Below are 21,858 nucleotides of genomic sequence, written 5' to 3'. Positions count from 1 at the left end.
TATTTTAAACACAAGTGTCCACGACTCAAGAGGTTAGAACTTTCCAAAAGATAGTGTTTTCCACAATTTAATCAGTTTTATTCGAGTTACTATATTCCACGTGTATAACGTTTTAAGTGCCTGCATGTCAAGCGTCATATGCAGCCGGAGTATCATACAACTGCTCTCGAGTCTTGATTATAACCATCCATCCATTGGTCAGTTTGATCATGCCATCCATCTTCCGGCAATTGATGAGATGATCCAAATGAAAGTGATTTTTTCTGTCATGTCCCTGCCGGTTGGAGCCTGCCAACGACACCACCGGCTAATCTCTGTATATCTTTTGTAGTGACACCATTTAGAAGATTTCAGCTCCGGAGCCAGCCACGTAGACAGCATTCTTCTTAGGAAGGCAGCAGGGGCGATTTTGGGAAGTACACGAGCCAATGTGGCACACATGTTTACAGATCCAGGCCACTTATCAGGTGGTGCTTACCATGAACCTCGTCTGGCCAAACAAGAAGCGGACCACTTAACAAATGGGCCACACATGAGATGCGGGCGACTTCTCAAGCTAAATACCCAGATTGTGCAGACACAACACAAGCATGGCGATGTCTGGAGATGACGACGTATGTCTCAACCCTATTTCAGAGTCAGGCCCAGCAATGTGGGTCTCACCCCCACTTCAGAGTCGGGCCCAGCAGATGTAACGGCTGTGATTGATCCATGTCGTTACCAGGCAGCCCCACAATGAATGAGTTCAGGCCTGAAAAAAAGAGGGGTCGACTCTGTTAATCAGACAGGCCACACAAAATGTCTGGAGGAAAAGGTGACCAATCGTTCCACATCCAATATCATGTGGCTCACCCAGTGAGCCAACCAGCCTGAATTTTTAACAATAATTCATTCACTGCTCAACTTACCTGATGAACGGTATAGAACGCAAGCGCATGCTACGTGCATTCTTCTAGCTTACTTTCTACTAAAAACCTTTGATACCATTTCCTACCAAACAAATATAGAGAAATGTCATGTGCATTTGCATGCATGTGTGGATCCTTGAAATGCAAGGATAGGAGGCTATCTGGTGCAATTTGAAGGTATTTACACATATATACAGTGTGCTTTCAGCTCCTGTAAGAAAGAATGTGAAGATAATAAATATCAAATAACCGTAAAATGCCACCTACTTGCACAATACTTGAGATCACATGACCCACACATTCTCGGCAAATTGGCCCACTTCAGAAGCAGCCCAAGCAGTCCAGTTCACCACTGTGCCAAAGAAAAGCTCCCAGAACCATAGATCTACCGCAAGGATGGACGAGAAGATGAGCAATGCCAGAGTCTGGTACCTGTTCAATGGCCACCCTGAAATCTTGGCCAGAGTTTTCAGAAACGGCAGGGACTGGATCTCGAGCTTCTGGTTCCTTATCGACCAAGCTGTTATCCACTGCACCTGGGAGGGGACCAGGTCTAGTTCCTCACGTAGCCGCCTACCCAAGTCCGGCATGTGTCCACCCCCATACAACACTGCAATTCTGTTGTGCCCATCGGCAATTGCCTGCTGCAGTGCTTCTGTTGCGACTCTGTTCCTTTCCCCAATGATGACCGATCTCTCCTCGATGGCTGCTGTCACCTGTGTGAACCTTCAAAGAAATAACTTGGATCACTTCCCCAAATGTTTCAGAGTAGTCGTGCATGTTGATGCAAGTTGACAGAGATTAGGAAAGAAACCATTGAGTTGTTTCCAGACTGCTGATACAGATATAGCTTTCTTTCTTTCTTTCAAAGCAAGATTGAACTATTTGTATCACATGCTTTTATGAAATAGAACATATTTAATATTAAAATGTTCAATGATATTTGAATATTTATAGAGTTAAACTTAAACCTAAACAAGTAGATGAACTGGCTGCAAGTGTCATCCAAGAAAGCATGGACTTCTAAGCCATGTACCAGGCGGGCCCCACCTTGTAGATGACCTGGCCCAAGTATCAGGCTGGTCCTGTCATCAGGCAGGGCACACAGGTGTGCCATACATGGATGCTTAGCAAGTTCTTGTTTTTCTAATGATCCATCCTACCCTTATTTTCCAGCCAGCTGACATACACAGTTGTGCCCACCTGTACATGATCTCATCCAAATCTCAGGCCAGTCCCATCATCACGCAGACCACACATATGTTGTATGTGGATGGTTTGCAATTTTAATTTTAATTTTAATTTTATTATATATATATATTTAAATCATCGGTCCTTTTTCATAAATGTATGGTCCACATGAGTTGACCAGTCAGATTTTTCAGCCAGGTCACATATATACAATTGGTCCACCTGACGGATGACCAATGCCTTGGATGTCCCCCATCTGCCAGGTTGGTGCGTGTGTCCACATGTAGATGCGGATTACCAACTCTCATATCTATATGGTAATAGCTAGATTCCATCCAAATCTCTAATGATGGAAAACCAAAAAATTAGCCACTAATTGGTTAGTTAGGATCTCCATCCCTCCCTCCTTCCCTCTCCCTCCATGTGTGCGCGCTAGTATGTGCATTTGTTCATCTCCATCGTGGATCCTACCGGATACACGGCTCAGTTCTACCTGGCATCTGTTGAGGTAACCATTATCATATAACTGTATAAACATGGCAGGCAGCATGTCAAGTTTTCCGGACAGTGGTTGTCACTGATATCATACATAAGTGTTTGACAGAGTTAATGTAAGATTAATCAATGATTTTCTATGGGGTTGTCAACAGAAATTTATCAAATGATAACAGTGGCGTGAGCCACTGATGGACTTTTTGGTGGCTTAATGCAAACAGTGTAGATAACAAAGAGATGACAAGTGTCACATCTGAACCTTATGGGTTACTTTTTCTTTCTTTTTCTGGCAAGATACATAATTGCTTCAGACAGGACCAAACACCTTGGTGGGATTTGAGCCTCGGTCTTCCCACTTGAGTCAAGCATGCACTACCAGCACATGGTTACTAAAAGCATATTCAGTGAAGAGAGTGGACCAGGTCTTCGATTCCTGATAATATAGGAATACAATACGCACTACAGAATCACTATCAGAACCAAAATACTAAAGACCAAGCTATGCCCTGCAAAGGCTTTCCTTTAGTGCAAGCAGAGGCCACCTTTTGGTGTGCCTGGTGCCTTAAAAACTCATTGAGCTAACCCAAGCCATCAAAAGCTCCAGTTTTCCAAGCTTCAAATTCGCCATAACGTAAAATTGGTTAATGAACCGTGCTAGACTAATAGAACGAATCAACAACTACTAATCTATTATTGTACTTGATGTCCAAAAACTGGACTCACCTAGGGAAAAGATCTACTGTTGATTTCTATGTTTGATTTGGCTCCAGTCCAGAAGTAATTCATTCATACCAATTACTGTGAAATCAAGAGTAGGGATTGAGTACTTCGAGCCACATATTTAATTAGCAGTTTTGAAGCAGGACTTGCCTGGGGACTAAAACCTGCATGACTCAGCCCAGCTCATTCCAACTTAGTTGGTTCCAGTTTTGGTCACGTATTGGTGTGATGACTCTTTTCATTGTAAACCAAACCCTTACAACGAAACCCAACCACATTGGACAAAACTTTAAACGATGCGTCAAGCTGACAAGTGACAACACCAAGTCAGATTAACTGAATTCTGAGTCACCCAGCAAGTTTTGATATTTAATCATTTGCTTGTAGATATGATACCCATATAGGAAGAGTCAGGTTTTACTTACTCAGAGGTTAGCCTTTTTGCCAAGAAGACCTTCATTGCAGCACCAAAATCGAGTCTGGACAATGCCTCTAGCTCTGGATATTCAGATGCCTGATTTTCCTCCTGTGTGCAGACACTTCCTATGATGAGAAGGCCGACGAGAGGCATCGGTAGCACTCGGGAAGCCCACAGAAGTTTGGACTTCCAAGGCCCAAGATCTTCTGGTATAGAAGCTGGTAGCACCATGGCTTTTGTAGATCTAAGAGTCATGTCTCTTGCAAATGTGAAGAAGCTCTCACCTCTTTCATGCTGAAAGGAATGAGAGGGCAGTGTTATGAAATTATGTTTTCCAACTAAAAGTGAGAAACAGGAAAAATGACCCTCGCATGCAAAATGGTCATGCTTTGATGATTTTATACTTGCAAAAAATACCAAGAATATTAAAGCAGCAACCCAAAAAACAAAAAAATAAAATCAGACAAGCATTACATGCTAGATATATAAGATCTTCACAACTTGATCTTTGTCTCTACATTATCTGCTCTCTGGATAAAGACTTGATTCTCAATTAACCATAAAAAGGACCAACAACATGGTTAGGAACTGCTCATGTTCCATGAATTAAGTAGCCGAGCAATTTTGGAACTCCAAAAACAAGTTACTAAAGGCAGCTCCCTTAAGAGTATTCACAATGGTATTCAATACATTATGGCCATTATGTAATGGTTACGGTGGTGCCTGTTACACAATACAGGGCCGTAACACCTGATTTGAAATAAAAAATAAAAAATGATCCATAACAGGCCAATATGGAGCTGCAATTGACTGATACAGGGCCATAATTGACTGATATGGGCCCATAATGGGCTAATACAGGGCAGATGCATTTTTTAGCTCTTTAAAAAAAGGAAGCAACACTGAAAAATAAGAAAAGTACCTGAAGTGACTTAAAGGTCTCATAATCAAGGTCTGCATGGTACCAATTCTCAGCCTGGTAATCAAGACAATCTAGTTGGAAGTCCAGCATAAGAATTCGAGCCATCTGTCGCTGAATACATCCAAGAATATTGAAGCCCCGACTGCGTGAACCTTTTAGTTTCGTGGTAGAAGCTGGATTTCTCCTATTCTCTAAACTCTCCCTGCTGGCCACCATCTCATAAAGGACACAGTCATAGGGTTCAAGTTCCTTCTGAATAGTTGCAAAATACCTGAACATTGAATTTCTATTATTCCAAACTAGATTCTCATGAGTTGCAAAAACCAATTTCAATCGGAGGGGGAGCTAGAAAATCAAGAAAAAAGAACTGAAGACTGTAAATTTTGAGCTACCCACTTTTTTTAATATTTAAATTATGACATCATCTACGCCTTATCCCAATTATTTGGGGTCAGCTACTTCCGCCATTCCGCTCTATCAAGGGCCCCATACCTTCAGTTAGACCATGGGTCATCAAATTACGACCTTTATATTAGCTTCAAATTTCTAGCAACTACGTCTACAAGAGAATTGTCTGGTAATAACTTCAGACATAGTTTCCAAGTTCCAGCTTAAGTTAGCAGTTGGAAGTTGGGGTTCTTAAAAAATATCCATTGGCATTTGGCAGATATTTTTTATTGTTTAATGCAATGAATTGTGGTTTGGGATATTTCTCTACCTTTTCTTAGTATTCTTGAAGAACCCTGTAGATGCATGATTCTATATGAAATTCATAGAGTTGGAAGTTCCAATAAGCTGATCATCTCAGGTCATTTTTTGATATAATTTCCAACAGATAAATGTATTATCACTTAATAAAATACAGACAAGTGATTTTATGATACAGTCCTAACTGCCTTTGATATTAATTTGACAATTCTCAACACGAGGGTTGTGTTTGGACGCACTATTGATTTGAATTACAGTTATCTATGCTATGTATAATGTAAGTAGCAGAAGACAATCTTATCCACGCAATTACTTTTCCAAGGGGTTGTTTGGCAGCATAGATTTTGAGGGATTTGTGGGCATTTCAGTTTTTTGGGTCCTTTTTTTTTTTCTTCGAAAGGCAGTTTTTTGGGTCGTTTGGTAGCAAGGATTTTGAAGGATTTGGATTTTTATTCCTCCAAAATCCCTAAATCGAGCCCTTGTTGCATTCCTACATCAAAGCTGATTTGCAAAATGCTCTCGATTCCACCGGCCTCAGATTCCATAGATTTTAAATCCAAGCTACCAAATGACCCCGAAGGGTTCTGAAGTTCCAAATATCTAATGGATGTGGCGAGAAATTTGAATTAATGATAAGGGTATTTGGTAATTTGGAGGGCATTGGCTGCTTGGCAACCTATGGCTAAGATTTTCCCGATAAAAAGTCCGTTGATGACCAAAACTTTTACCCAGTCAATTTCTCTATGCAAGTAGTTTGCGATCTGCAAGTAGCCCCCACCTTTTCTCTCTCTGTGTTTTGCCAACACTCCCGCATGGCACCCTTTCCCTTCTTGACTTTTCTCCCAAATCCCATCTCTCCTTGATCACCTTCTTCAACGCACGTGTCATATCCCTTACTATCCAATAAGGTGGAAGTTTCTATTAAAAAAAAACAAAAAAAAGATTTCAAGGATCGGGCCCCAAATTGCTTTGAAGTTGGATGTTGAAGGCCGCAATTTGAGGACCACTTCCTCATTAGGGTTACTTCATCATTTTATCTTGACTATACGGGATCTTCACAATTTAATTCATTTGTGCATCCAAATGCAACCTAAGGGGGGGTTTGGCGCATGGGTTTAGATGGGATTAGGTGGGAGTGGGTTTTAAGATCCCATGGATCGTTGCAATGTCCTGTTTGGGACTCACATAAGGTATGAGTTGTGAAGCCCCTTCTTGGAGTCAAGGCCGGGGCAAGGTTTTCTGCAATTCTACTTTGGGTTTCGTGTAGCTAGTGGTCGGTGCTCTGTAGACCCCAACATGATGTATGTGTTTTATCCATCTAGTCCATCTTTTTTGAAATATAATTTACGGTTTGATCCCAAAAATGAGGTAGATATAAATCTCAAGTGGACCACACCATGAGAAACAATAGTGATTGAATTACACCATTAAAAACCTCCCACGGCCAACTGTGCGGTCCACTTGAGATTTGGATCAAACTCATTTTTGGGCTCATACCATAAAATGACATGAAGGAATGGGTGGACGGCATGGATGAAACATATACATCATGGTAGGGCCCACAGAGCACCAACCGGTAGTGGCAAAATGAGTAGCCAATCCTTTTTCCCAAACATGAATTGGGATGGCCTCCAAGCCATGGGATTAGACGACAATCCCTGACATAGTGTAATCATTACATTTTGGTAATTCCATCCCACTTAAACCTATCTAATCCCATGCTCCAAACACCCCCTAAGGGGCCGTTTGGATGCTTGTAACTTCTATAAAATGTAACAAAGTTACAGGTAACTTTGTTGCGGATGGTGTTTGGGAGAGGAAAGTTACTTGTAACTTTTTCTCAACCTATAACTTTCTTACAGGAGAAGGTTGCAAAAATCTCACAGGTAGTGAGGCTGAGTTTCAAGTTACCTACAACTTTGAAACAGGTTAACGGATGGAAATTTGAAATCCGAAAATGCTTGGGAGAAACGCTTGTAGCCGGTAGGAAGGACACCATTGATGAAGAGCCACCAACTTGGTCAAACAGAGAGTGACGGCTCGTTGGTGTCTCTCTCTCTCTCTCCAGCTAGGATTTTAAAACCCCCGCCTCCTTTACTTTGATCTAAAATTGGACGGGGTTGTACCCTAGCTATCGCAGGAAGTTCCTAAAATAGGAAGCTAAATGGGGCCCACCGTGATGTTTGTGAGAAATCTAACCTGTCCATCTATTTTTCCAGATCATATTAGGAGATGGGCCAAAAAATGAGGCAAATCCAAAACTAAAGTGGGTCGTATAACAAGAGAAAGTGGATAGGGAAAAGCCTACCATTGAAACCTCCCTAGTTTCCACCGTGATATTTTTATGCCATCCATACCGTTCATAAGTCATTCATATTGGGATGAACCGCGAACACATAAATATTAGCCCGATCCAATACTTCTATGATCCCAAGAATCTTTCAACAATGCACATTCATTTGAATATGTTTCCTATCCTACGACCCACTCGAGTTTTGGATCTGCCTAATTTTGGGCCCATGTCTTAACATGATTTGGCAAAACGGATGGACGGGATATATTTCTCACAAACATCACAGTGGGCCCCACGTAATTGTTGCAGACAATCCGTGTCCATTGAAAATGGGGTGGTCCGATTCAGTGAAGCCATGACAGTGGGACCCATTGTCATCTATTGAAGTCTCGATCCATGGTGTCCATCAGTTTTGCTAGCTGATTTCAGGGCTTGGGCCCAAAAAACATGACAATCTACTCATCATATGGCCCATAGTGTCTTAAACATATTGGACTAATTTTTGACCCTCCATTCTGATTAGAAGTAATTTTTCTTTGAGGAGAGTTTATGTTTTTCTTGGTTGCCAATTTTCTAGATCTATTTGAGATATAACTTTAATTATTATTATTTTTAAATAAATGAATGGATCATATATCAATTGGACCACTTTTGTGAAAATTATGTTGACTGCTCAAATTAATGGCCATTGATCAAATGGTTCATATTTGTCAGATGGGAAGTGATGCTTGCATGATAGCCCATTCTGAAATGTGTGCAAGTAACTGTTACAACCCATTCTCAAATGTCATACGTGCATGATGCTTGCATTGATCAAATGGTTCATATTTCTCTTCACTTCCATCTTCTTTTAATTTCTTCTACGTTACATTTATTTTGAATATGTGGAGCCACTTTTATAGCCCAACTGATGATTAGTTTAGTTTAAGAATCAACTCAAGTATTCATCTAGACGGGCTCAACAAAATAATATATTTTTATCCAAGCTTTCTTATATGTCAATCTGATTTTTAAACGATTCCGTACTCCAAGTTCTGGTTGGTGTGAATATACAGCTTCTTACCTGTAACTAACTTACAGGACTTACAGGTTACCCAGACACAAGAACTAAGTTATCATTAAGTATCCAAACAGGACTACCTGTAACTTTCTTTCTCCTGTAAGTAACTTACTTAGAAATGGAAAACCTTACAAGCATCCAAAGTTTTCCAAGCATCCAAACGTGCCCTAAGAAAGAAGAATCAAACCATAAAAATTCCAAATTTTTGGATAAGTACACAAACATACTCTTTATCTGCGATATGAATCGTTGAAACCAAATCGACCTGCAGAAACAGAATCCCAAACTAATCACAATCAATTCTTGAGAACTGGAAGAAATATCAATGGCTGAGAGTCGGGGGCGGTACCTGAAGGAAAGGATGGAGAAGGGACCACGGGAACCGCTTCCGGTAGCTGACAACAGCCGTCTGCAACTCTCCATGGCTAGTATCGGCGTTTTTCGTTTCGAATCTCATGAAATCTGCGATCGAATTGTTGTCAAGGAACTGGTCAGGGCCGCCATCGTCGATAGATATAGCTCCGGCCTTCGAAGAGCGGGCAGATGTAGAGAGAGGAGAAGGAGAAGGAGAAAGAGAAAGGGGTTTGGGAAATCCAGGATTTCGAAAGGAGGGGTTGAAGCATCTGGTTTTGGAAGGAGAAAATGAAATTGGAGAGTCTGTGTTGGAAATGGATGGGAAGGAAGAAGAGGAAAATAAGATGGAGAAAGATCCACCGAGCATTTCTGAAATTTATAGATAGATCGAGAGAGAGAGAGAGAGAGAGAGAGAGAGAGAGAGAGAGAGACGTTTCTCAGAAACCCTAGAGAGAGAGAGAGAGAGAGAGAGAGAGAGAGAGAGTCCCAGACTCCTCCGCTCTTGTTTTTCTAGCTATCCGTTTCAGAAACAAAGATTTTCTGTTGCCCGGGCTTTCTTTGATGCGCATGCTGCGTAGTACGCACCCCTTGCCACCCTCTTATTTCATACTCTGGCTTAGTAATGAGTATGGAGCTTAATACGCAAACACTCCAAATGGCGCGGATTCAACGGATCCATCACTGTGAGGTCCACTTTGATGTATGTATTTTATATCCGCACCGTAAACCTGTTCTTTCATCTCATTCTAGGGCTCTAGTCCAAAAATGAAGTAGATCCAAATCTCAGGTCGACCACGCTACATCAAAACAGTGGTGATCGAACACCCACCGTTAAAAACCTCTTGGTGGCTTCAAAAGTTTGGATCGAGCCGATATTTGTGCTTTTCCTTCATCCATGTCTGTGTGAACTAATCAACAGATAGGAAGGCAAATAAACATTACAGTGGACCGTAGGAAGTTTTAATGGTGGGCGTTCACTCAACTCTTTTTCCTTTGGTGTGGTCCACCTGAGATTTGGATCTGCATTTTTTCTTTTTTTGGGAATAATGCTGTAAAATGAGATGTGAAAATGGGTGGACGGCGGGGATAAGACACATACATCATGGTGGGGCCCACAGAGCTTTTCCTGCACCGGCCTGTACCGAGGTGGGTGCTCGAGGGGTCACTACCGAAGTCGAGTCCGGGTTGCAAGCAGTCCGCCTCTGATTTTGTCCGAGGAAACAGAAGCGAAGGTTTGCTGCTGTCACTGTCGACTCTCTGCATGCAGCCTAAGGAAAGAGTCTTCCTTCTTCAGAAGACATTCCAAGCGGCGTTTTAGATTCCGAATGCTTTTGGCATTGGGAATATGGTTCTGAGGTCGTGCCTTTTCAAGCGTGCGCTCTCATCCTCGCCTCATCTCTATGGGAGATTTCCACAAACAGGTGAAAGGCATTTCTTTCATCTCCTTCTTCGTTGCATGAATTTCAGAGCTTTCTCTTCTGTTTCTTTGACAATCGTCTGCCTAGCCGGAAATGCATGATTTTTATTATTATTATTATTTTTAATGATTCGAAGCTTCTAACTTGATTTCATGCCGATATCGGGTTAGGTTTTCTTGTACTTTTGAATTACATTTTTTATATATAATTTCTGTATTTTGGTCGAAAAATCACGAGGGGGACTAATGAGAGCTGTTTCCGCTTGAAATACAGAGAGATTGGGATGATTTTCTTTTAGTTTCCGTTTGCCCTTGAATATTCTAATGGGAGGATTCACTTTAAATTTGATGAAAACATTTAAGAGTTTGGACATAATTTTTCTTAGTTTTCTTTGCTTGCTCTAATCTCTACATTTTGATTGAAATTTCGGAGGGAGAATCGAATTCCACAAGGAATTGTCAAGGAACTGATTTTTTTTTATTTTAAAAAGAAGAAGAAGAAGAAGAAGAAGAGAATCTAATTCCACAAGAAAAATATATATTTTTATCTTTTTAATATATATATATTTTTCAAGTTTAGGTTTTGAATTCAGAAGAAGAATCTAATTCTATGAAACAAAGGACAAGTCTTGTTCGGGGTTCAATTTTTGTGAATTTTGCAATTTTGTGAAAATTCCACAGAAATCCTTTTGGCTGTTCCAGAAATCCTAGCACTGTTGGTTGGATCATGCAGTGCTCAACCTGAGCTGCCAGCAGTTTAGCCCAAACTAGTGATGTTTCAGTTTGGGTTAGCATATACAGGTGGGGCCTGCATTCCGGTGATCCAGACCATTCATCTGGTGGTCTTTCCTGTGGATGGGAGAAGATCTGGAGCTCTTGTTATCTTAAATAAGGGTCTGTTGGGATGCCTGTAACTTTTCTAATATGTAACTTTGTTGCAGTTGGTGTTTGGGGGAGGAAAGTCACAGGTAACTTTCTCTCGACCTGTGACTTTGTTACAAGAGAAAGAGGCGAAAATCTTATAGGCACTTGAGTCGTTTTTCAAGTTACCTGTATCAAAGATACAGGTAACGGTTGGAAATTTTGAAATGAAAATCGTTGGGAAGAATCGCACTTGCATTGAAGGAGCGTACCTACCTTCTCAGACGGAGTGAAGGCCTCCGTTTCCCTCTCTCAGTCTCATTCTCCCTCTCCCAGTCTCCTTCTCCCTCTCCGATCCAGCTTCAACAGGGTTAGAAAATCCCTTTCTTTCTTTCCTTTTTTCTTTTTTTTTTTTCCATCAGGGTTTGATGGAGGCAGTTTGGCTAGAGGCGTGGGTAATGTCCGATGGTCTGTGGGGTCCACCATCCTGTATTTGTTTTATCCATGCCGTCCATTCATTATTTTGGATTGTTTTAGGGCTTGATTCCAAAAATGAGGCATATCTAAATCTCAAGTGGACCACACCACACAAAATAGTAATGATTGAAAGTCCACCATTGAAAAACTCCTTGGGCCACTATAATGTTTGTTTCACATCCAACCTGTTGATTAGGTCAGAAAGACCTGGATGAAGGGAACAAAACAAATATCAGTTTGATCCAAAACATTAGTGGCCTACCAAAAGTATTTAATGGTGGGCCTTCAATCAACACTGTTTCTAGTGATTTGGTCCACCTGAGATTTTGATGTACCCTATTTTTGGGTTGATTTCTTAAAATGATCTAGAATAATGGATAGATGGTGGGGATAAAACAAATACATCATAGTGGGGCCCCACATTCCATTGTTCATTTTGTATAAGTGGGGCTTGTTGTGTCAGTGCAACTTGTCCCCATGTAGGTCCCAAATCTGTTTTAACATATGGTTTTTTAAACACTCCCAATTTATATTTGCATTGAGATTCCTGCATGTCTTTAGGTGTTTTGAAATTGAGTGCCCACTGCATTGTTAACATATCCATTCTCAAACAGTCCTAAGTTCCATTTGCATCTGGATTCTTGCTTGTTGTCAAATGGTGAGAAATCGAGGGTACATCGAAGTGTTAAGATATCTGATTTTTAACAGTCCCTTGATATTGGTCCATTTTAATGATGTCCCACTTTGAGATTTTAACTGCTAATGCAGAATTTGGTGGAAGCAGCTTCCTATGCTTGTGATTTCTCTTTAACTGATCCTTGTCAACAAGAGTCACTCCTGTGGGAAATTTTTGCTTGGATATCTTACCTCAAGTTTTTTTTTTCCCTACATTACACGCATTTTGAAAACGTGAGCCCACTTTTATGGCCCACTTGTTGATTTGTTTAGCCTAAGAATCAACCAAACTATTCATTTACATGGGCTTGATAAAATGGAATAATTTTATCCAATCTTTTTTACGTGTAAATTTGATTTTTTAACGATTCCCTATTTCAAGCTCTACTTAGCGTGAATATGGAACTTATTACCTGTAATAAAGTTACAAGTTATCCAAACACAAAAAGTAAGTTACCTGTAAGTAAGTTACAACTTATATCCAAACAGGATTACCTGTAACTTACTTACACCTGTAAGTTACATGTAACTTTCTTACAACTTAAAAAAGTTACAGGCATCCAAACAGGCCCTAAATGTATGGAATAATTGAAATTGTAAGAAAAATCTAGAAATCAAGCAAAGAACAACCTCTGTTTATACGCGCGCGCACACACACACACACACTACTGTCTAAACGAATAGTTTGAAAGTAATCATTACACAATTTCAAAGATCTTTTTTCTTTTTTCTTTTTTTCTTTTTTTTTTTTTTTGCGGGGACAATCCAAGCCATCTCGATTGGGGAAGGTGGAATCACCTGTATTAAAGGCTGGCACATGCAATTTGGGCTAAGCATTTTGTAATACAATTTAAAGTTCAAAGCAAGAGGGTAATTATTATTCCATAAGAGGTTTTTGATTATTTGCATTGGTTTGTGTTATTATGAGGTCTTGCTGAATTTTGATTGTCCTGAACTATGCAGAGAATGAAATTGTAAGGATGTTCCAAATTCCAAGTCTCAAAGATAACCTCTCTGACAACTCGCCTGGAAATCCAAAGCTTTCAAGAAATGATCGCTCGATCCGTGCACTGGATGAAAGGTTCATGAGAATCTTGAAGATATTCAAGTGGGGTCCTGATGCAGAAAAGGCCCTGGAAGTGCTGATGTTGAAGGTGGATCATCGACTTGTTCGCGAGGTCATGAAGGTCGATGTTGAAATTGGTGTGAAAATCCAGTTCTTCAAGTGGGCCGGAAAGAAGAGGAATTTTGAGCACAATTCAACCACTTACATGGCCTTGATCCATTGCCTTGAAGAAGCTGGATTGATGGGCGAGATGTGGAAGACGATTCAAGACATGGTTCGTAGCCCGTGCGTCATCAGCTCTACCGAATTATCAGAGATTGTTAGGGTTTTAGGGAAGGCAAAGATGGTGAATAAGGCATGTTCAATCTTCTACCAGATAAAGGCTCGAAAGTGCAAACCGTCTGCAAACACTTACAATTGCATGATAATGATGTTGATGCAAGAGGGTCATTATGAGAAGGTCTATGAACTTTATAATGAGATGTGCAATGAAAGTAACTGCTTCCCTGACACCATAACCTACAGTGCACTGATTGTGGCATTCGGGAAACTGGGTCGTGAAGATTCTTCTGTGAGGCTATTTGATGAGATGGAGGAAAATGGGATGCAACCAACGGCAAAGATCTACACCACTTTGATGGGTATATTTTTCAAGTCGGGAAAGATTGAGAAGGCATTGGGTTTGTTTCACCAAATGAAAGATAAGCAATGTACCCCAAGTGTTTTTACGTACACGGAGTTGATTAAAGGGCTCGGTAAAGCTGGAAGAGTTGAAGAGGCTTACGGAATCTTTCTTGATATGCAAAAGGAAGGTTGTAGACCAGATGTTGTGCTTATGAACAATTTAATCAACATTTTAGGAAAGGTGGGTCGCTTGGGTGATGCCCTCAACCTGTTTGAGGAAATGGGATCTCTTCAATGCGTGCCCAATGTGGTGACATATAACAGTGTAATCAAAGCTCTCTTTGAATCAAAATCTCATGCGTCAGAGGCAGCTCGCTGGTTTGAGAAAATGAAAGAAAATGGGATTGTTCCGAGTGCCTATACTTACTCCATTCTCATTGATGGTTTTTGCAAGACCAATAAAGTGGAGAAAGCATTGGTGCTGCTTGAGGAGATGGATGAGAAGGGTTTTCCTCCTTGCCCAGCTGCCTACTGCAGCCTAATTGATGCTCTTGGAAAGGCAAAACGTTATGAAGCTGCAAATGAATTGTTTCAGGAACTAAAAGAAAACTGTGGATCTTCAAGTTCTCGGGTGTATGCCGTGATGATAAGACATTTTGGTAAATGTGGGCGTCTTAGTGATGCTATGGATCTTTTTGATGAAATGAAGAAACTCAGTTGCAATCCGGATGTCTATGCTTACAACGCTCTCATGTCTGGGATGGTGAGAGCTGGAATGATAGATGAAGCTCATTCCTTGCTTCGAGCAATGCAAGAACAGGGATGTGCCCCAGATATAAATTCCCATAACATTATCTTGAACGGATTGGCAAGGGTGGGTGGCCCAATACGGGCCATGGAGATGCTCTCAAAAATGAAGCACTTGAAGACTAAACCGGATGCTGTCTCTTATAACACAGTTCTTGGCGCTCTCAGCCGTGCTGGTATGTTTGAAGAGGCTGCCAAGCTGATGAAAGAGATGAGCCTAAATGGATTTGAATATGACCTCATCACCTACTCATCAATACTTGAGGCTGTAGGAAAGATTGATGAGGACCACATACAATCAGTTCAGTAAGGGAAACCCGGTACGTTTCTTGTTATCCTTTCATACCCATGTGTCTGTTCATATTAAAGTTTATTTTATGTTGGCAGTTGTAAATGCTTTCTTCGATCAGATGATCCCAAGTTCCTACAAATTGTTATCTGATGGATCACGGATGTGTCTACTAGCCATCAAAACTGCCACTAAGAAAATTTCTCAATATATGTTGTTCTTATTTTTTGTTATCATTATATACTATTTATAATGAGTCAGGGACTCAGGGCCATTCAAGCCATCAGATAAGGTCACAAATTAGGCACCAGAAGGAATCCGATTAAGATTGGCACCCACAGATCACACATGTATCAAATAAAGCCAAGATGGACCCCACCTGACCACACACATAACATAACCATCATTTATGGAATGTAACTGGTGTGTGGGACCCACAAACCCAACTGGGTGATTTTTAGTGCCCTATTTTCAGTCGCTATCTTAGTTTAAGAGTTGTATAACAACTGTACAGAAAAGTTCTATGGCTGTATACAAAGCGTTATACAGCTGATATGTAGAGTCTTGAAGTTGAATTTGGATTCTTTATTTGCAGTTTTCAGCTTCTTTAATTAGAATACTAGCAATTTAAGTAGGATTAGACTACTCTATGTGCACCAATTTGGTCTAAACAAGTAAGAAGGATCTAGAAACTCATTTCTAGGAGATTATACAGATGGTAGAGAGCTATGTAAAGGCTCAAGGCTGTATGTATGGGGCATGATACACTTGATTATTGATTGACTGAGTTATTTTAGTAGTTTATGCTTGTTTCCTGTGAGGGGATCCAAAACACTAGTGGTGTGATGACTCTAGGACCCATTTGGTGCAACTCCACTGGGTTTCTTTGGGCTAATTCCACACATTAATCTTTTTTGGTTATTAATGCCATTGTGCAATTCTACGAAAATCTTATATCAGATGAAGGTTGGAAAAGGCCACGGTTGGATAATTTATTGTTGAGTCAGCTATCGCAATTGGATGCGCAGAATGCTTGGAGCAGCCAATATCGATAGCAGAGGTGAAAGCGGCCGTGGAATCTGCCAGGGGGTTGTTATAAAGCTTCAGGCCTTGATGGATTCCCCTTAGCTTCTTTTTTTTCCCCAAATTTTTTTGGGAACTAATTAAGGAGGATCTATTTAGTTTTCTTTTTGAATTTTGGAGGAGAGGTCACCTTTCTCCAAAAATAGCCTTGTTTATTACTCTTATCCCAAAGAAAGAAGGGGTGGGGAGTCTTCGGTATTATCACCCGATTAGCTTGATTGGAGGGCCGTACAAAACACTAGCAAAGTTTCTCACCACACAATTTCGAGCAATTCTACATAAAGCCATATAAGGAGCATTTGTTTGGGGAAGACATACTTGATAGTGCCCTCATTGCGCATGAATGCCTAGACTCGAGGCACAAGGAAGGGAAGAGAGGAATTGGCTGCAAGTTAGATATTGAAAAAGGTTTTGACAATGTAGATTGGGGATATTTAGATGCGGGGAAGGTTGGGTTGCAAGCAAAAAAGTAGAGGTTGGATTAAAGAGTATGTGAGCTCTGCAAGGTTTTCAGTGTTAGTTAATGGATCTCCAAAAGGCTTCTTCAAGGCGTCAAGAGACTTAAGACTAGGCGATCTACTTTCTCCATTTTTGTTTCTAGTAGTGATGATAGCATTGAGCAAGATGCTGGACAAAGGCCAAGAAGTGGCACTAATCAGAGGCTTCAAAGTGGAGGTGGAGTGCCACCAATCACCCATCTTCAATACGTGGATGACACTATACTATGGCATGTGAGGGAGGAATTTATCACCTAACTTTAATTTCATTTCGGTCCATGTATTAATTCATTGAGTTCCCCTTCGTTCACGGCTTGGTATTGTTACCACCAAACTAAAGCATGACCTTTTGAGTTTTGTAGAAACTAAATTGACTTTCCTTTCTTCCAACAATTCTTTCCACTCAAAGAAACGACCCAATCACAATAATATTCAAGATCGAGTTTACCATCAAAGTCGGGAACATCCACCCGAATGCTCTTATTGGCATTTTCCAGAGCATGTGTAGTCGTTCCATTGCCTGATTGCAACAAAGCTTGTCATGACAAAGCTTTCGTAGAACTTGAAGAGTCGTTATCTAACATATTGGAGACATTGAATGGTGGTCTCATACGTGTAGGAGGTTCCATTGGTGCATTTGCAAGGCATTGATCGGGGAGCCTACACAAAACCTCCTCCATCATACGTTGAAGGTGGTTGTTGGCTTGTTTCAATTCCTCCATTTCAGCACGCACATGGACATCTTTGAGTGGAACCATATGACGGCGTTGGCCTCATCTTTGCACCATGAAAATTGACTTGCTCTTATACAAAATGATGCCGATCCAACACACAAGAAAGGCAAAAACGGACACAGCACAAGTAAGAAATAGAGAAGAAGGGAAGATTGATTGCTTTGATTGAAAATGGAGATGACAATACACTATATATGGTTTGGGGATTCACTCACCCAAGGTTGTGGATTCACTCACCTAAATACAAGAGGACTCACTCACTCTCAAAGATCAAGAGATACCACAAAAAAGGGGAAATAAACTATTACTCTTCTTCCACTTCAAGACTGCATTTAGAGAGAGAGAGAAAGAGAGAGAGAGAGAGAGAGAGAGAGAGAGAGATGTTCGAGGGGTGGGGTGTTTTAAATGGGGTGTCGTTAGGCCCTACTCCCAAGAGGGGTACTGCATTAGTTTGGCTGGCCGGGGATATGGAAACAATATCGATATCGCCGATAACTGGAAATGCGAGGAAACATGGGGAAAATGGTGGGATTTTTCAATAAAATTTCAAGAGATGATAAAATACACATTTGCATATTTAGGAATAAAAATTTGCAAAAAAAAAAAAACATATATAAAACGTTTCCATTTAATGGGGGCCTAAAAGAATGTGTTGTTGTAAGAAATCAGTCCAACCATCGCTTCTATCTATCCAATCTTCCATCGATATTTCAGAATATCGACAACACACGATATTTCGCCGGGAAATCATCAACAACTAGAAAGGAAACGAAAGATTGTGGTCTTGATATTGCCTGTGTTATGATATTGACAATATCACAATATTATCATCGACAAATTGAACATTATATACAATTGTGTGCCCACCAAAAAAAAATTTAATGGATTTCTTTTTTCTTTTTTTTTTTTATAATAAACAGATCTTTGGTGATATCAATACATTGGCGATATTATTGAAATATAGCCGATACATTGGTGATACAAGCAACACTGGAATTTACAAAGTAGAAAATATTGGCGATGCATGGGCAATATAGGCACATCGGTGATACTTAGTGATACATTGCCAATACTTGAAATTTCTGATACTACCAGTGTTATCGGTATCGCCAAACTAGAGATATGGATAATATTGGGGATATTTCGATAATATTAGGTATACTTCAAACAATGATCTCAACATCCTCATTTCTACTACACTCATCTTATGAACATGTCGTTCCTTAGGTGGCCAACGTTCTGTCCTTCAAAGCATGGCTGGTCTTATAACTATCCTATAAAATTCTCCTTTCAGGTTGAGTGGTACATGACGATCACATAAAGTTCCAGTCACATCTCCATCCTCCTACCCGAAAACAACAACAACAACAACAAAACCATTTGTCTACTTCCAATGCTATTGAATGGACAGTGAGCCTACTTTGAGATCTTTCTGAACTTGCAAAGCCTTTGTTATGGATTAGAGGTGTTGCAAACCAGATTCGAAATGGACTGGAGATTGATTCACAGCCTAAGTGTCAAACATGATCTGTTGTAATATCTTTCAAGGTACGGCTCTGGTGGTATTTTAACTTCTTTTTTAGGCATGCAAAAGTCTCATGCTAGAGACTCCATGCTTCATTTTCTGACTGTTTTGTGTTCATGATTACTTAAGCAGGACCAGCAATCTGTCAGAGGGAGTACATTTTGCTTTCGCATTGTATGGCTTGCAGTTCCTCAAGTTACACCCAGGAAGCGTTTTATCACTGGAGGTATCTAGCATAATGTACCCCATATCTCAGCATCTCTCAGCTTGTCAAGGGCGTTACGCGCATGGCTTTTCGGCTGTGGAACTGCAGTCATGGCTTCCAAAGGCTTTCTGAATGGCATTCTGACAAGCATTTGGTTTTGTTCTTCTTCAGCTATAACAGGCAGCTTGGGACAGTGACATGGTGCCAATCCAACGATCGACAGATAGGGCTTCCCGCAAGGGGGGATCCAATTTTTAAACCAGCCTAAAGAGTTGGACTTGACAGTGGTTGTATCTAAATTGTGATGATGGGTTTAACCACATTAGCAGCATGTAAATGGAACTCTTGATCGGATTGTGAGATGAGGAGATGTACAGATTTTTTTTCCACTTAAAAGAGGCCGGCATGACGTTCAGATATTGTAGTTAAATGCTAGAGGTCATTGTCCTGGCAAATAGCTCTGCTGAGGTGTTGTTCCGTCGCCCAACTCGAATGCTGGGCTCGGATCTTTCCCTGGGAAGATGTATGGTCTCTGTCATCTCTCCTTTATAGATCAAAATTCTGAAATTAGTCAAAGAAAGAAGAAGCATCAGCCAGTCCCTCATGCCTCCGATTTGGGAATGTCTTTGAAGTGACTGAACTTTATGTTGATCTGTCAGCAGAAAAAATGATGAAATTTGCAAATTTGAACTCTACAATGATATGTCAGTAGAAATTTTGATGAAATTTACAAATGTATCCATTTGAAATGCTAATGCAATGCATGCAGTGAGTATATATATGAATATCCATATTGCATCGGTCGATATTAGCCATATCGTATATATATTGGCATGAGCCGATATGCGATACGTTTGACCCATATCAACCTCCATCGGCTCATATTAGCTGATATGGAACGTCTCGGCATTGATACGGGGCCAACGCGCTTATAAAAGCCATATTTTGAATTCAAAAAAATAAAAATAAAATCACTCATGTCTCTTCTTCTTTTTTCATTTAAATCATGGAAGAAGCTTAAAAACTTATTTTAGTACAGATCTAAATTTAGTTTGGAATCAAGAGATTTGACAAATCAAAGTGAAATAGATTATTATGCGAAAATCGAAAAGAAAGGTAGATGTTGATGCAATAATCTGGATCACCCTACACCAACCCCTACGTGCTCGGAGCGAACCCTGGACCTGCACAAAAAGGAGACAAAGGAGACCTTGGCTCAAGCAAAGGACTTTCCAATGCCTAAGTCAAGCTAAGGAAACTCGGTCCAAGTGGCGTAGAGTGCTAGTGTGAGATATTGCGTACCTTACTTAGAAATGACCTGAATTTATACTTGAGGGTCGTAATGAATGTGTCCAGTAATTTTGGCATGATTATAGCCATCATGCGAGGATTACGCGGGTGCGATAGTTGGTAGTTACCTAGAGATCGTGCGTCGGGCATAACTCTAGTCATGCGTTACTGCTCTTGTTGACCAGGTTTCCATCTCAGCCGACCTCATGGTTCGGATCTTACTCGACGACCCGAGCCCATGAGTAAGTATATTATTGATATGCTAAGTGGATAGGAAGTAGAGAGGCTCGGCTTGGAAGAACACCATCCATTGAAGCTCTCCTGCACTATAAGTTGACATAATCGAGTTGGTGGGCCGCTGTACCTCAAAAATACGGCTCGTAGAATATGAGATGACTAATTTCGAGTTTCAGGTTGGAGGTTTATCAATCCGAGGTTGTAACACCCCAAACTCAGAAACCGGGCTCACAAAATTTTCGATAGCCGAATCCGGCGCCGGCAGCCTCCGTAGTATCCCATTCTCGGCTCCCGGCATCTATACACCAGGTTCCGATCCTGTGATCTTATAAGGAGGATTTCAAGCATGATTTTGATTCAGTATAAGCATAACCATAAGTATAACCCACGAACAATAACCACAAGAACACCATCACAAAATCCACTATGATCAAAAACTTTGAATACAGTATGTATGAAGGGAAATACAAGAAAATGATAATAACAGAAACTCCAAAAGCTCGGCTGCATACTCCAACTACGACAAGGCTACGGTTGCGTCCTGGCCTCACCTGCACGCATCAATCGTGCATAAGCTTATAGAAAGCTTAGAGGGTGGTGTAAGTGTATGCGCAATATAAGCATGCTCAGAATGCAAGGTCAGAGAAATGCGAAATCATGCTGATGAGTACATAAATGCAATCAGCCGTACCAAGACTATGCGATGCAAGATATAAATGTTATCGGCTATGTCAAGACCATGCGATGCGAGATATGGTTCAAGCATGTCAATCCTCATCATATATCAGTACAGTTCTCATTCTAGATAATCACCGGGGTTTAATACACTCTAAATGGCATTATCGCTCTCCTAGCCGCACAGTCCAAGTGAGCGTAAGAAACCTCACTATCCGTCTGGCCAATAGTCTGCCAATACCTATCCGGCACGTCGATAGCGGATCCATTCACCAGATAGTCAAACTCAGCCTAGTATTGTCCCCTAATCTCGGGCGAGTAAGGCCA

The 21,858-nt window shown here is 40.7% G+C and overlaps 2 protein-coding genes across 6 annotated transcripts; one reads left to right on the top strand and one right to left on the bottom strand.

Moving 5' to 3' along the window:
• Nucleotides 1-1,004: 1,004 nt before the first annotated feature.
• Nucleotides 1,005-9,646, bottom strand: LOC131223086 (uncharacterized). 3 transcript variants are annotated; one of them, XM_058218374.1, is made up of 6 exons: nucleotides 9,489-9,646; nucleotides 9,065-9,452; nucleotides 8,943-8,980; nucleotides 4,655-4,940; nucleotides 3,740-4,026; nucleotides 1,005-1,634 (listed from the first exon to the last, which is right to left on the bottom strand). In XM_058218374.1, the coding sequence occupies exons 2-6, from the start codon at nucleotides 9,434-9,436 to the stop codon at nucleotides 1,193-1,195; spliced, it is 1,425 nt and encodes a 474-aa protein (XP_058074357.1). In that variant the 5' UTR covers nucleotides 9,437-9,452; nucleotides 9,489-9,646; the 3' UTR covers nucleotides 1,005-1,192. The 3 variants fall into 3 exon arrangements, with proteins under 3 accessions (XP_058074357.1, XP_058074356.1, XP_058074358.1); XM_058218373.1 differs by lacking the exon at nucleotides 9,489-9,646 and having other exon boundaries at nucleotides 9,065-9,482; XM_058218375.1 differs by lacking the exon at nucleotides 9,489-9,646 and having other exon boundaries at nucleotides 4,655-4,925; nucleotides 9,065-9,482.
• Nucleotides 9,647-10,239: 593 nt separating this feature from the next.
• LOC131223084 (pentatricopeptide repeat-containing protein At3g16010) lies at nucleotides 10,240-20,078 on the top strand. Of its 3 annotated transcripts, none has more exons than XR_009160283.1 (4): nucleotides 10,241-10,490; nucleotides 13,463-15,316; nucleotides 18,894-19,147; nucleotides 19,257-20,078. XR_009160283.1 is itself a non-coding variant. In XM_058218372.1 (3 exons), exons 1-2 carry the CDS (start codon nucleotides 10,415-10,417, stop codon nucleotides 15,304-15,306), a joined length of 1,920 nt encoding a protein of 639 aa, XP_058074355.1. In that variant the 5' UTR covers nucleotides 10,240-10,414; the 3' UTR covers nucleotides 15,307-15,316; nucleotides 19,254-20,078. The 3 variants fall into 3 exon arrangements, 1 of the variants encoding a protein (XP_058074355.1); XR_009160284.1 differs by having other exon boundaries at nucleotides 19,254-20,078; XM_058218372.1 differs by lacking the exon at nucleotides 18,894-19,147 and having other exon boundaries at nucleotides 10,240-10,490; nucleotides 19,254-20,078.
• The last annotated feature ends 1,780 nt before the right edge of the window (nucleotides 20,079-21,858 follow it).

This window comes from Magnolia sinica, chromosome 13, assembly GCF_029962835.1.
Source record: "Magnolia sinica isolate HGM2019 chromosome 13, MsV1, whole genome shotgun sequence".
In the NCBI taxonomy this organism is placed as follows: Eukaryota; Viridiplantae; Streptophyta; class Magnoliopsida; order Magnoliales; family Magnoliaceae; genus Magnolia; species Magnolia sinica.
This window is presented reverse-complemented; position numbering and strand designations above follow the sequence as displayed.

Coding starts and splice junctions, on each gene's coding strand:
- LOC131223086 (XM_058218374.1), bottom strand. CDS start 9,436: ATGCTCGGTGGATCTTTCTCCATCTTATTTTCCTCTTCTTCCTTCCCA. Junction 8,981..9,064: donor TTCTCCATCCTTTCCTTCAG/GTACCGCCCCCG, acceptor CTGTTTCTGCAG/GTCGATTTGGTTTCAACGAT. Junction 1,635..3,739: donor GCAAAAAGGCTAACCTCTGA/GTAAGTAAAACC, acceptor ATTTCTTTGAAG/GTTCACACAGGTGACAGCAG.
- LOC131223084 (XM_058218372.1), top strand. CDS start 10,415: ATGGTTCTGAGGTCGTGCCTTTTCAAGCGTGCGCTCTCATCCTCGCCT. Junction 10,491..13,462: donor TGGGAGATTTCCACAAACAG/GTGAAAGGCATT, acceptor TGAACTATGCAG/AGAATGAAATTGTAAGGATG.